We start from the raw sequence: 15732 nt of genomic DNA, 5'->3' as shown, positions 1-15732 counted from the left end.
TGTTACGTTCGTGGCACCAGCAGCGATCCCCAACCTGCTGCCCCGCCTGCATCGGCTCTTTTTCCGATGCCACTTCCTGGACTCGTGCCTAGAATGCGACGTCAGAGGACGAGCCCACTCGGGGGCGACAGTAGGTCGGGGGGGGGGGTGCTTCTGCTCACGCCAGGAACGTTACAGAGATACAGGGGAAGGGAAGTGGCGCACGCATGCGGCGGTGGGGGGAGGGGAAGGAGCATATAGGGATAGGGGGCAGAGAAGAGGGCGGGGAGAGGCGCCTCTCGCTACGCTACTGCCCCTATCTGTGCAGTTTTTGAAAAGCCAATTCTGCCTTTGCTGGCCGGAAAGCTGTCTGAATCGTGGAAGATGATACGGCGCTTCAGGGCTCTTTTACGAACGTTTATCGCTCGCTAAATGCCGCGCATCCTATGTTATACCTATGTGCCATCTAGCACTTAGGGGGAAATTCGTGAGACAGCGCCTAAACTTAAGCACCGGTATTCGCCCTTACTGTTAAGGCGCACTAACGAATTTAGTGCATGCTAACCGATTTAGCGTGCGCTAAAGATTTGCGCACGCTTAATGCTAAGGCGTCCATTATATTCTGTGGGCGCCTTAGCATGTAGCGCGCGCTAAATCGTTTAGCGCGCCTTAATAAAAGGACCCCCCCTAAGTTCATCGACAAATGCCGCTTAAATCAGCAAAGTTAACGTGCCCACCGGTGCTGAAATAATAGGTGCCGGAATCACGCCTGCGTAGGTGCTTTACGGCGCTTAACACCGTAAGGGGCATGCCTAGCACCGGAAGTGGCATTAGACGCCATAAAGTGCCTACGTAGGCGCAATTCGCCGCAAAGCTAGGCGCTGGAAACGCAGGCCCGGAAAACCCTGGCCTACATTTCTGGCGCCTATCTTTTCCGGAGACACGATTCGCTGCACGGCGCCGTCACGTGACGGACCTGCGATCAGTGGCTGCTTCTTTGGCGGCCGCCGATGTTGGCGCTGCGTAGAGAATCTGGGCCTTTGGGTTAGATTCTCTAAATGGTGACCGCAGACGGACGCCAACTTGACGTGCACTTAGCTAGCATTTTACGAAGGGCGCTCTATGCAGAATGACCTGTAGAGAATGGTAGCTTAGCGCACTTTGCGCGCCCAAATGAACGGCATTCAAATCCGGGTATTCTATGAACTCATGCCTCATTTCTGGGATTGTCCCTGACCTGCTTGCGCCCTTCCCATGGCCACATCCTCTTTGGAGTTGCACGCTGTGAAATTTAGGTACGCATGTTATCAGGGCAGGATTAATTCGTCGAGGGCCCCTAGGCACACAAGTACACTGGGCCCCTTGCCCCGCCCCACCCCACCATGTGCCCAGGTGGAAACAGGAAGCTGCGTCAGAGGGGAGCTTTGGGCACGCAGCACCGCTTGCAAAATTACAGTTCCCGTTGCCTTTCTTACCCGCGTTGCTGGTTCATAGACAAGTCGGCGAAAGACAAAGGCGCGCGCCGACAACTGAGCGCAAGACGGAGGCGCGCGCCGAAGAAAATTACAGTTTTTAGAGGCTCCGATGGGGGGTTTTGTTGGGGAGCCCCCCCCCCAGTTTACTTAATAGAGATCGCGCCGGCGTTGTGGGGGGTTTGGGGGTTGTAACCCCCCACATTTTACTGAAAACTTCACTTTTTCCCTGTTTTTAGGGAAAAAGTTAAGTTTACAGTAAAATGTGGAGGGTTACAACCCCCCAAACCCCCCACAACGCCGGCGCGATCTCTATTAAGTAAACTGGGGGGGGGGCTCCCCAACAAAACCCCCCATCGGAGCCCCTAAAAACTGTAATTTTCTTCAGCGCGCGCCTCCATCTTGCACTCAGTTGTCAGCGCGCGCCTTTGTCTTTCGCGGGGTTGTCTATGAACCAATTGTTCAAGAGCGGTCAGATCACCTCTTAATTTGCCTTATATTTAGTTTCCTGATTACCTTACTTCAGCTTTTTTTCTCTTTAACTTTGTCTCTGATATAGTGGACTAATAATGCTTTGTATAGGTTTATACCTTTTTAAAATTGTTTGGGAGTTTGATTTAATTTCAATATACTTTGTATGTTTGCCTATTGACTTGTAATTACTGTTAATTATTAAAAATCAATAAATAAAGAATTACAAAAACAAAAAACAAAAGAGATGTTTCCTGGAGCTTGAGTAGCTAATATCAAATAATGAACTATCAGGAATAGTGGTGTGTATTACCATTGAACAATGCGATGATTGGGTGATGAGGCGGCACACAAAGCCTTCACGTCTCCGAGCAGAGTTCTACCAGATATAAAAATAAATTAAATTTGGTTGAATTTAGTTTGACCTTTATGGAGTGACTTTTCTATGATTTATAGTTGAATTTTAGTCACTCAACGATGAATTAGTTGAGTTCATTCCCCTACAGTGATTTTTTGTAGCCAAAACAGGCAAACTTGAAGAGAACTCGTCTAGACTCCACGGGCAGCCAGTGGAGTTTTTGAAAATAAGGGGGTGGAGTCTTTGAAGGGGGTGGAGTCTTTCAAAATAAGGGGGTGGAGTCTTTGAAGGGGGTGGAGTCTTTCAAAATAAGGGGGTGGAGTGGTGAAAGGTCCGATTGCTCCTCCGGCAGTCTAAGTCCAGGCTATGGGGGGGGGGGGGGGGGGTTTCGATCAATGTCTCCTGAACTGTTCTTGAGATGAATGGGAAATTTCCTTGATATGTAAAATTCTAAAACTCGGATCTTTACTTAGGGCTCCCTTTTACAAAGGCGCGCTAAACCGCCGGATGCGCTAGCAGCAACCGCCTCCTCTTGAGCAGGCGGTAGTTTTTGGCCAGCGCGGGGGTTAGCGCATGATGAAAAGTCACGCGCGTTAACCCCGCTAGCGTGGCTTTGTAAAAGAAGCCCTTAATGTAGTGGATTAAATAATTAATAATTATTTATTTCCAATCACTACTGATTTAAGTAGTGCTTGGTAATATAATTTTATGTGGTTTTTTTAAAATCATATACAGTACTCCCCCGAGATTCACGGGGGTTCTATTCCAGGAACTCCCGCGAATCTCAAAAAAACACGAATACGGTTTTTCATGGGGGAGCCTTAAGAGGGCAGCGGGAGAGCAGCTGGAGCGCCGCAAGTGCAGGAAATCACTGGCGGTACGCTCCGACCGCCTCTTCCTGCACTAAGTTGGGCCTTATCCAATCAGGAGCTGCTTTGACACGCAGCTCCTGATTGGATAAGGCCCGAATTAGCACAGGAAGAGGCGGTCAGAGGGTACCGCCAGTGATTTCCTGCACTCGCGGCACTCCGGCTGCCCTCTCCTTGTCGGTGGTTCGCGGTCAGAAAATACCGCGAATGACTGGGGCCGCGAACCGCTGACCGCGAACAACTAGGGGAACACTGTATCTGTATTTAAGTATTGATTTGTTTGTCTATAATTTGAAAAGTTGAATAAATAAATAAATAAAAAAAGGGAAGACAAAATCCCGTTAAAAACATTTACAGGATGGGAAAGCATTAACAGCAAATAGCGTTAGCACTCGAAGGCATTGACAAATAATTGCGTTGTCAACATTTTCTTAAAGTTATTCCAGCGAGAGCCGCTCAGAGACTTTGGTACGGTTTTGCCAATCTGTGTTTCACTTCCTTGTTTTCTTTCTTGCTTTGGAGCATAGTTATCGAAGATCCCGAACCACGGGATCGGTACCACGGGATTTACTTTGCCATGCTGCTTGCTGGTGTCGGGTTCCTCCTTCCGTATAACAGCTTTATCACAGACGTAGACTATTTACATCACAAATATGCAGGTAGGCTTTTGAATTTCTCTCTCCCTAATTAGAGATTCCCTGTTGTCTGTGTTTATGCCAGATGGCGGAACCAGATTTGTTTGCTCTACAGATACGAGCTTTATATTGCCAAAAAAATCCAACTCTTTTATTTCTCTTAACAATAAATGGTTGACCCTACAGTCACATGACCTAATGTCTGTTCTAATTCTTTTTCTTATTTCTATTCACTGGTTTTTGTTTCTATTGTATTTTATTGTTGGTTTAAATAAACTAAGACTTAAAAAAAAAAAAAAATATCAAAGCTATCAGAAGCAATTGCTGCTTTTTATGGGGACAGATAACTCTTATGGGGATGGGTAGGGAAAGAGGAGATTCCTCGAGGGGACGGAGGGGATTTCTCATGGGGACGGGCAGGGAAGGAGGGGATTCTGGCGGGGACGGGTAGGGACACTGGTGGGGACGGGTAGGAACGGGTGGAATTTCTGTCCCCACGCAATTCTCTACTTTAGACGCTACCTAGCACTGCTCATTGACCTAATTTTCTACGCTTTATTTATCAAGAAACAGCTGAGCCTGCAGGCTGTGAGAGGAGGGTTGTGGTCCAGAAGAGAGGAATAGACTCCTGTCTTACATTAAACATAAAAAAAATTGAATGTCTTTAAGAAACTGTTGAAAAAAAACTACTGTTTTGTCGTGTGAAATCCACAATTTGAGATGTTGGTCGGTGAATTTTGAGTTGTATTAGGTTGCTTGAGATTGATTTTTGGTATAGGAAAAGTGATTAGTATTGCTATGATTGTCAGGCTGGTATTTTATTTTGATTTTATGCTGAATATAATGTATATTGCTGTTGGTTTTTTTTGTAAAATGTCTGAAATGTCCGTGAAGTGCTGTTGTACTCCGCCTTGAAAGAGGCGCATTAAAAATAAACAAGCCATAAACCATAAGATTTCTTTATACGTTTTTTTTTCTGCATTTTATACGTATATAGGCTTTCATATTACATTTTATTATTAATTGTTATCAAAAATTCTCATTTCATAAATGTACTAAAGAGCACTTATCTTGAGCGTTCAGGTTTACTGTGTCGGCTGGGGACTGTTTCCCTCCGACATGCTTCGCCCTGTGGCTTTATCAAGGCTGTCCCCTATGAACGCCGTTCGGTCCACTTCTCACCACCCTCACTGAAGTGAGAAGTGGACCGAACGGCGTTCATAGGGGATGACCTGACTGCGCAAGATAAGTGCTCTTTAGTACATTTATGAAATGAGAATTTTTGATAACAATTACTAATGAAAGCGTGTATATAAAACGCGGGGAAAAAAACAACGTAGAAAATTGGAGCGCTAGGCAACGACTAAAGTTCATGAGATCTTTGCCTAAGCTGTGAACACGTTTCCGTGGATTAAGAATGATCATATACAGAAAGCACATCTGATGACCTATTAAAAGAGTTTAAGACTGAACTATATATGGTTTATATTGCCTCGCTTCTATTTGCAATTGTATTCGCTCCCGCTATTTACAAAGCATATCCTGAAGAAAGCCATGGCATGGGGGCTGAAACGTCGGTTTCTACCTGACAACAAGCAGCGAGACCCGGAAACCTGCAGCAAGCAGATGAAATGCGTGTTTGCTTGTCGACTATCGAGCCACGTTTTGAGTTCATTTGCACTCAAAAACAAGCACATCCATCGTATTGATTAGCAATTCTATTCTATATCTAAATCTGATTTTGGATGTTATGGGGAAAAACATCTAAAAATCCAGTGGAGAAAATATGGCCATTTTCAAACCAGAACAATGGGCTAGATTCACTAAAGCCCCTCTACTTGCCCGATCCGTTTCCGACTCTTTCTGGGCAACCCATTCACTAAAGGCCTAATCGGAAACACGCCCACAAGCGATCCCGCGGATCACTGAACACCGATCGCGATGCATGCGCAGGCCATCATTGATGGCTGTAAGTGCGATCCGCGCATGCACCGCTCTCCTGCGCCAGTGAGGTCAAAACAAAGGGGGAGGGGTGGCAAAGTAATGGCAGGCAAAGGGCCGAGTCAGGCCCGATCTCGTCTCCCAACGGGACTCGCTGCAGCCTCTTTTTAAAAAGCCGAGGGGAGGGGAACTGTCCAGCTTATCTGTGGGGCAGTTAGACTACGGAAAAGAACACGAAACCCGCTCCGACTCTCCTGCTCTCTGCTGCCCTTCCCCGCATTGCGAACCCACGGTTTTAACCCGTGGGTTTACAAGCAGGACTGCATTGCAGGGAAGGCTGGCAGAGGGCAGGAGAGTCGGGGCGGTACTTTTCCCCACAGATGCAAAGGTTAAGCGGACGGAGAGGCAGGCTTGCTGCTTGAACACATGAGGCAGGCAGGGCGGCAGAGAGTAGGGTTTTTTTCAGGGCTGCAGGGCTGGTATTTCAGGGTGGAAGAGAGCAAGAAAGGAGTGAGCGACTGGTCCTCATGAGTCGTTTGGTTTTGGATCGGCCAGCCCAGTCGGTGTGCCTGAAAAATGTTAGTGAATCGCTGCCTTCCTAGATTTGCATGCCATTTCCCTCATTTGCATGCAGACGGGTTCGGCCAGAAGGTTAGTGAATCGGGTCGGGGTTGCAAACCAATCGATTTGCTTAGTGAATCTAGGGGTGGGCAAATTCGGTCCTCGAGGGCCGGAATCCAGTCGGGTTTTCAGGATTTCCCCAATGAATATGCATTGAAAGCCGTGTATGCAAATAGATCTCATGCATGTTCATTGGGGAAAATCCTGAAAACCCGACTGGATTCCAGCCCTCGAGGCCCGGAGTTGCCCACCCCTGATCTAACCCCTCGTCTAGTATTTTGTTTTGAAAATGACCGTTTCCTAGATGTGTTTGTCCTCAGTGTGTCTATCTTTTTGAAACATTTACAGAAAACAAATGTCCAAATGAGAAATGCACAAAATTCAGCCATTGGGACGTAAAAAGGGTCAGCATTGTTAGCAGAGTGGCCACACAGACATCCCAGCAGAGCAGTGGGGCACTCTAGGGCAGTGATTCCCAACCCTGTCCTGGAGGAACACCAGGCCAATCGGGTTTTCAGGCTAGCCCTAATGAATATGCATGAGAGAGATTTGCATATGATGGAAGTGATAGGCATGCAAATTTGCTTCATGCATATTCATTAGGGCTAGCCTGAAAACCCAATTGGCCTGGTGTTCCTCCAGGACAGGGTTGGGAATCACTGCCCTAGAGCAGTGGTTCCCAAACCTGTCCTGGGGGACCCCCAGCCAGTCAGGTTTTCAAGATATCCCTAATGAATAGGCATGAGAGAGATTTGCATACCTGTCACTCCCATTATATGCAAATCTCTCTCATGCATATTCATTAGGGATATCCCCCAGGACAGGTTTGGGAACCACTGCTCTAAAGGCTTAGTCTTCCTGTTCACCTAGGTCAGGAGTAGGGAACTCCAGTCCTTGAGAGCCGTATTCCAATCGGGTTTTCAGGCTAGCCCTAATGAATATGCATGAGAGATATTTGCATATGATGGAAGTGATAGGCATGCAAATTTGCTTCATGCATATTCATTAGGGCTAGCCTGAAAACCCGATTGGCCTGGTGTTCCTCCAGGACAGGGTTGGGAACCACTGCTCTAGGGTACGATTACTGGACGTCCCGATTTCCCCGGACATTTCTTCCTTTTTGAGGACTTATCCAGGGGTCTGGACGGCTTTTCAATCCCTGGCACTTTGTACGGATTTTTGTTCTGGAAAATCCGGTAACCCTAGCCCAATAGTCAGGTTCATTATCAGTTCATGATTAAACCGACAATGAAGGTGATATACAATACTTTTTTTTCTGGATCTTGATCGTTGACATTTTTGACGTTCCAATTACTGGAGCACCCTCTGACCTATCCTAATCTAAAGGCAAGTCCGCCTGGCACTCTCCTTACGTTCCAACTACTAGAGTTGCCGTTGACGCCCTTTGCAGCCTCACCTGATCTGTCATGTCATACGTTGGAATGGATTTCGACGGCAACTTTAATACATTCTAAAGGCAGTGCCGAAGAACCCAAAAAAAACCGGTAAGGACAGATCAGGATTACGCATGCATATTTTATATCACATTCTTTTCATATTTTATACAGCTATTAGAATACATTCTTTGTTATATGTAGCTCTTTATAAGTAAATCTAGTCGATGAGTTGAGATCATGGAAGAAACGCTTTCAAGCTGTCTTTCTTCTTCTGTCTTCGGTTCCTCCAGCCTTTTCCTGAAGCGCCTGGTCATTGTCTCTGATTCTCTCTTTTGGCCTCCAGGGACATCCATCGTGTTTGATATGAGCCTTACCTACATCTTGGTAGCCTTAGTTGCCGTCATCCTGAACAATGCACTGGTAGAAATGTTGAGTCTGCACACCCGGATCACTGTGGGTAAGCCAACTCTATCATCACTTTCCTGTACAGTAGGAAAAGAAAGAAAATTGTGTTTGTTTCAAAATAACTTAATTTCTGTTTTGTTTTATTATTGGGCCCTGCACCCATCCTATCCGCCATCTTAAAAACCCATGCTACCTGATTTAAAAAGCCTCTCCTGGGCTTTCTCCCATCCTCCCAAACTTCCCCAAAATGTCTATGGTCCAAAGAAGGGCAGAAGCGATCCCCAGTCACTTTTGTCCTGAAAATTCAGTATTTAGAAAGGATACTAGATGATTCTTGTCGTCCTACCAATTGATGTATCTTCCCAATTGTCTTCCTACCAATTGTCAGGATCTCAGAGATCCCAAATACCTGTCCCACGCCTTCTTGAACTCAGACACAGTCTTTGTCTCCACCACCTCTACCAGGAGTCTGTTCCACACATCTATCACCCTTTCTGTATAAAAAAATATTTCCTTAGATTACTCATGAGCCTATCACCTCTTAACTTCATCCTAAACCCTTTCATTCTGGAGCTTCCTTTCAAATGAAAGAGATTAACCTCTTGCTCATTTATGTCATGTAGGTGTTTAAACGTCTCTATCATATCTCTCACCTTTCCTCCAAAGTATACATATTGAAATCTTTAAGTCAGTCCCAATACGCTTTATGATGAAGACCACCAACCACTTTAGCACCCAGTACAATACTTTGGGGCCCATCCCGAGGGAACTCGGTTTATTTATTACATACCTGTGTGGAACATTGTCAAAGAACTTGCTAAAATCTAAATATACCATTTCTAGTGCACTCCCTCTATCCGATTCGCTGGTCCGATGTTGATCCGATTTTTCTGACAAGACCTGCCTCTAGCGAGTCCATGCTGCCTTGTATCCTGTGATCCACAGATTCCAGAAACGTCACGATTCTCTGTTTTAAAAGCATTTTCATTAATTTACTTGCCACAGAAGTCAGACTTACTTTCCTGTAGTTCCATTCTTCTTCCTTACTTAACTAAATTAAATCTTAAGCTTTTATACCGCATCATCTCTATAAGAATAGAGCTCAACACGGTTTACAAAAATTATAAAGACAATGACCAAAATGTACAATTTTGAAAATAGCCAGATTTTCAGATGTTTTCGAAATATTTTTGTTGAGAGGGACCACATCCGCTCTTCTCCAGTCTTCCAATATCACTCCCAATTCTAGAGAAGCATTGAAAAGGTCAGCCAGTGGAGCCACCAGAACTTCCCTAAGTTCTTTCAGTACCCTCAGATGTACACCATCTGCCCCATCACTTTGTCCATGGTCCCACCACTTTGTCCATGGTAAAATGGGGAGACAAAACATTTTTTTTAAATATACCAGTGATAGGAAGAAGTACAAAAGTGTCATTGTAAGACTCAAAAGTGAAGAGGAGGAATATGTAGAAGCTGATAATGAAAAGGCTGAATTGCTTAACAAATATTTCTATTCTGTGTTCGTGGCTGAACATCCGGAAGCGGGATCCCAGAAGACAAATACGAATAGGGATGGTGGAGTGGTAGACCCCCGATCAATTTTCAGAGGGTTGTGTTCATGAGCAGTGAGCTAAAGATAGAGAAAGCGATGGGGCTGGATGGTGTACATCCGAGGGTGCTGAAGGAACTTAGGGAAGTTCTGGCGGCTCTGATGACTGACCTTTTCAATGCTTCTCTAGAGTCAGGAGTGGTACCGGAGGACTGGAGAAGGGCGGATGTGTTCCCTCTCCACAAAAGTGGAAGTAAGGAAGAAGTAGGTCTGAAATTTGGCAGCGACTTGGATTGACCTCCGTGAAGGTAGGATAGGACAGGGGTAGGCAATTCCGGTCCTCAAGAGCCGGAGACAGGTCAGGTTTTCAGGATGTCCACAATAAATATGCATGAGATAGATTTGCATCTCAAGGAGGCAGTGCATGCAAATCCATCTCGTACATATTCATGGTGGAGATCCTGAAAACCTGACCTGGCTCTGGCTCTCGAGGACCAGTATTGCCTACCCTGGGATAGGATACTGAGAAGTCGCTCGTGTTGGTGAAGATTTCAAGAGGTAGAGGGTGGAGGGGAAGGGAGGGTGTGAGCGTGGCGTGGGAGGGTGGAGAGGTGCCGGCGCCCACAAATATGGGTAAACCCACTTCTGAGGGAACTCTATAAAGGAGGGGGCAGCATATGTGAATCTGATGTTGAAATTGAAAAGGGTTAAACTCTTAATCCTTAACCCTTATTGCCACCTCCGTCTCGATGTTATGTGAAAATCTTACTGCTACTAGTTTGGTTTATAAATAAATTTCAATAAAAATTTATCACAGTACGTTTTGCCACTTATCTTTATTATGCAGCATTACTAGTCAGACTGATGGGACCCGTTTCGCCAAATACTGGCTTTATCAAGGGTTCTACAGGAGCCGTTCTCAAGCATCCATTCTTTTCTAGGGCTAGATTTGACTGGCTGGGGTATGGGGGGGGGGGGGGTGGAGAGATGCCAGCGCCCCCACCAAGATGGTGGCCGGGCAGGCATAAGAACATAAGCATCGCCTCTGCCGAGTCAGACCATAGGTCCATCGTGCCCAGCAGTCCGCTCCCGTGGCGGCCCCCCCAGGTCCGTGTCCTGTAAGTGATCCTTTACTAAGACATTTTATCCTGTATAGTACCCCTCTAATTATACCCTTCAATCCCCTTTTCCTTCAGGAACTTGTCCAACCCCTTTTTGAAATCCAAAATCGTACTCTGCTCTACCACCTCCTCCGGAAGCACATTCCAGGTATCCACCACCCTCTGAGTGAAAAAGAACTTCCTAGCATTTGTTCTGAATCTGTCTCCCTTCAATTTTCTTGAGTGTCCTCTCGTTCTTGTTTCCCCCGCCAGTCTAAAGAATCTGTCCCTCTCTACCTTCTCTATGATCTTATAAGTTTCTATCATGTCCCCTCTAAGTCTCCGTTTTTCCAGGGAAAAGAGCTCCAGTTTCTCCAGCCTCTCAGCATATGAAAGATCTTCCATGCCCTTTATCATCTTTGTTGCTCTTCTCTGGACCCTCTCGAGTGTCGCCATATCCTTTTTAAGGTACGGCGACCGGTATTGAACGCAGTATTCCAGATGTGGGCGTACCATCGCCCGATATAGCGGCAGGATTAACTTATTTGGTTCTGGTAGTGATTCCTCTTTTGATAATGCCCAACATTCTGTTCGCCTTCTTTGAGGCCATGAACAGAATGTTGGTCATTATCAAAAAAAGGCCTGCCCCCCCTGACCCCCTTTCTATGCCACTGGTTGGTACCTCTTTCTTAATTACCACTTTAAAATTGTGATCTCAGACCCTAACTGCTATGTGTGTGGCTTCTCTGTAGGTTATTTCTTCGCCCTGGGGCCTCTCCTCTTTGTCAGCATTTGTGACGTCTGGCTGGATCTCTTCTCTCTGAGGCAAGCCTACGCCATTAACTTGGTGGCAGTGGGCGTGGTTGCCTTTGGATGCACAGGTAAGCCTATATGGGTATAGGAAATATGGCGGTGGTTTATCATTATCATCATACACCCAAACAGGAGATTCTACCCCCTCAAGGTAGAACAAAGTAAAAGAAAAGAGGAGACCTATGGTGCTCAATCCTTTTATTCACTCAAGACCCGACATGTACGTGTTTCGGCCATAAGGCCTGCCTCGGGGGGTCTTATCCTCAATACAGAGCAATTACTCTCTTATAGTGAAAGAACCAAAATCTCCTAATCACCATCCGTTTGTGCTGTAATCTAATCAGCTGTGTGTGAGAACAATGCGGTGTCTCCACAGCTGATTAGATTACAGCACAAACGGATGGCGATTAAGAGATTTTGATTCTTTCACTATAAGAGAGTAATTGTATTGAGGATAAGACCCCTGAGGCAGGCCTTACGGCCGAAACACATACGTGTCGGATCTTGAGTGAATAAAAGGATTGAGCACCATAGGTTGCCTCTTTTTTTTTTTTTAAATCATTATCTCTGGTCTAGTGGGGTCCTTTGGGGAAGGAGTCAAAGTGGTACCATGAGACTATGGGAAGAGGTTGCAAACACAGTCAAAAAACAACAGAATAGCCCAATGAATTTCCAGCATACAGGGATTAACCCACCCCCCCTAATTCTTTGAAATGATAAAGCAACTTAATTAATTCTTAAAACAGAAATGTTATAAAGACCTGACATGGGGCCAGGTGGAAGTACTTTCTGCCACAGGGGTCAAGAAAGTTCTGTTGGGTGTATTATAAATATAGAAGGTGCAGTTTTGACAGAGTCCTGTATAAAGCAGCCGCCATATTGGATTTGGTGCAGTCACAGGCAGGAGTGAATGGGCATCACTCCTACCCCAAAAGACTCCACTAGAACACCAGGGAAATTCAGGTAGACTGGGGGCGGGGGGATGCTGTACATTGGGGGTGGCTGTAGAGAGGGGACCCTGAAAAATTTTTGTTTTATGTCATTTCCCTTAATGATAAGTGGGAGGTGGGGTTGAGTTTACAGGATTTCCCAAATGAATATGCATGAGATCTGTTTGCATGCAATGGAAGCAGTGCATGCAAATAGATCTCATGCAAATTCATTGGGGAAATCCTGAAAACCCGAATAGATTGTGGCCCTTCGCAAGCTACATTGGACAACCCCGGATTAGACTGATATTTTTGAGCTATAACAAGGTTCAGGTTTGTGAATTAATAAAGAGCTGTTGTTGTACCTTTAAAGGGTGTCTGACTAGAGGTGCACAGGTTTAACCCTCAAAACAATCCGCTCGGTATCTTACAGGGCCGTATCCTAGTTATAACAAAACCCCCCAAAAAGACTGCAGAAGGGATGCACAAAATGCCAAGTCTTTTATTAGAGTCAATGAGAACATAAGATTTGCCACTGCTGGGTCAGACCAGTGGTCCATCGTGCCCAGCAGTCCACTCATGCGGTCAAAGACCAGTGCCCTAATTGAGTCTAGCCTTACCTGCATACGTTCTAGTTCAGCAGGAGCTTATCCAACCTTGTCTTGAATCCCTGGAGGGTGTTTTCCCGTATAACAACCTCCGGAAGAGCGTTCCAGATTTCTACCACTTTCTGGGTGAGGAAGAACTTCCTTACGTTTCTACGGAATCTATCCCCTTTTAACTTTAGAAAGTTTCCTCTCGTTCTCTTCACCTTGGAGAGGGTGAACAATCTCTCTCTCTCTACTAAGTCAATTCTCTTCAATATCTTGAATGTTTCGATTATATGTCCCCTCTCAGTTTCCTCTTTTCAAGGGAGAAGAGGCCCAGTTTCTCTAATCTCTCATTGTTATGGCAACTCCTCCAGCCCCTTAACTATTTTTGTCGCTCTTCTCTGGACCCTTTCGAGTAGTACTATGCCCTTTTTCATGTACGGCGACCAGTATTGGACACAGTATTCCAGGTGGGGGCATACCATGGCCAGGTACAACGGCCTGATAATAATAATAATAATTTTATTTTTTATATACCGCCATAGCCATGATAGTTCTAGGCGGTTTACAACAAGAGGCGCTGGACAAACAGCGAAGTAGTTACAATGCAAAGTCACTGAAGTATTAACAATACAATGTCGAAGAAGTTACAATGCAAAGTCATCGAAAATAAGGTACAGGTTGGAAGGAGTGATACTCTAGATTCATAGGTTATAATCGGTTAAACAAATTCGTTTTTATTGATTTTCTAAAACTGAGGTAAGATGAAGAGTGGGTGATGATTTTAGTCAGACAGTCGTTCCATTTACCTGCCTGGGAGGCAAGAGTTCTGTCCAGGAATCTTTTGTAGCGGCAGTCCTTTATTGATGGAAAGGAGAACAAATTAATTCTGCGTGTGGTCCTGATGGAACTGCCCAGATTAAATTGAGAAACCAGGTACATAGGGGTCAAGCCGAAAATTGATTTATAGCAAAGGCAAAAAAATTTAAACAAAACTTGTGCTTTTTCAGATCTGTTTGTGATCCCCTTCTTAATCATTCCTAGCATTCTGTTTACCCTTTTCACTGCCGCCATTGTTGTTCAAAAAAAATGGTTCACTTTGGTTTGAGGCCTGGACCCGACACGGTCCGTGTTTCGATAGACACTTCTTCCTCAGGGGTCCAAGATGTTTTATACCTCAATAACAATGAACCGTATGGCTTGTAACAAGACTGGAACAGCTTCGTTGCTGTGGCGATCCATCGCAGTATAGTATATACAGTGGTGCCTCACACAACGAACTTAATTCGTTCCAGGAGCAAGTTTGTTATGCGAAAAGTTCGTTATGTGAAACGCGTTTTCCCATAACAATACATGTTAAAAAAAATAATTCGTTCTGCAGCATAAAATATGCTAAGATGACATAAAAAAAGATAAATTTGTCAAAATGGTGAAAATGGTGGTCTTGCTGAGGCCAAACTCTTTGACGAGGTCACACTGTTTTACCCCACATTCACTCCTTCTAATTATTTCCCGTTTCATTTCAACAGAAATCACCTTCCTGCTTTTTTTAGAAGCCATGATATATAAAAAATATTGAGTTTATCTTAAAAGGACGACTGTATACAGTGAGAGAGGGCAGTTAAGCGCAGTGACTAACGAGTGCCTGCGCGGAAGGATGCAATACATCGGCAGCTCGGGCGACTTCGTTGTGTGAAACGAAGTTCATTGTGTGAAATGAAGTTCGTTGTGTGAAACGAAGTTCGTTGTGTGAAGTTCGTTGTGTGAAACGAAGTTCGTTGTGTGAATCAAGACATGAAGTTCGTTGTGTGCAGCGTTCGTTGTGCGAGGCGTTCGTTATGCGAGGCACCACTGTACTAGACTCTAATAAAAGACTTGGCATTTTCTACGTCACTTCCGCAGTCTCTTTGGGTTTTTGTTGTTCGACAATTACTGCAGACTTCTTGGATTTCTCTTTGCTCCCTATCCTAGTTATGACACCATGTGGACTCTTTGCCAGAGAATAAGAGAACTCCCAAGTTGAACCTCAAGAAATACACTAGACGGATGATTATAGAGATCCCTAGATCATAGTAAACTTACATATTTTCGTATTTTTCCTCTCTTTAAGTTCAGCAATCCAGTTTCTATGGTTACACTGGGATGCTTCCCAAACGCTACACCCAAGGGGTGATGACGGGGGAAAGTGAGTATCAAAATTACTTCAGCTGTTTCCAACTATTCTTATCGCTAGCTGGCATCGCCAAGTCATCAGTAACTGGAACCCCATCTAGCGAGTGTTGGCTGTTGTACGAGGGGGTTCTGAAAAGTTCTCCGCCCAGACCACCAACTTCCTAAATGCTGAGCGTTATTTTGCCACTGTAGCTGAACATATGTGGCAATCTGCATACAGGAAATTCTATGTTTTGACATTGTTTCAGATCATTGATTGACCCATATCTACGTCATTCTCTTCTTGGTTGGGCTGGTAGTGTAAAGAGCTGATACTGTGATGTCATAATGCCTCATTCCACCAATAAGAGCCAACCTCATCAGTGATGTCACAATGGCTTGATTGTCCTGGACTTGGCTCACTTTTATTACATATAGCAGTGAATTCTTTT

General features: G+C 45.0%; 1 protein-coding gene across 2 annotated transcripts in view; it reads left to right on the top strand.

The window, feature by feature from the left end:
* SLC29A4 (solute carrier family 29 member 4) overlaps positions 1 to 15732 on the top strand; it is a 43701-nt gene that overhangs the window by 11403 nt on the left and 16566 nt on the right. For both annotated transcript variants that reach the window (XM_033914488.1, XM_033914487.1), the window contains exons 3-6: positions 3677 to 3808; positions 8087 to 8200; positions 11550 to 11678; positions 15240 to 15314. In XM_033914488.1, the coding sequence (XP_033770379.1) occupies positions 3677 to 3808; positions 8087 to 8200; positions 11550 to 11678; positions 15240 to 15314 (450 nt within the window). The remainder of the gene's footprint in view (positions 1 to 3676; positions 3809 to 8086; positions 8201 to 11549; positions 11679 to 15239; positions 15315 to 15732) is intronic.

The sequence above is a fragment of the Geotrypetes seraphini genome, chromosome 11, assembly GCF_902459505.1.
Source record: "Geotrypetes seraphini chromosome 11, aGeoSer1.1, whole genome shotgun sequence".
Classification (NCBI taxonomy): Eukaryota; Metazoa; Chordata; class Amphibia; order Gymnophiona; family Dermophiidae; genus Geotrypetes; species Geotrypetes seraphini.
Note: the sequence above shows the minus strand (reverse complement) of the source record. Positions and strands in the feature narration are given on the sequence as shown.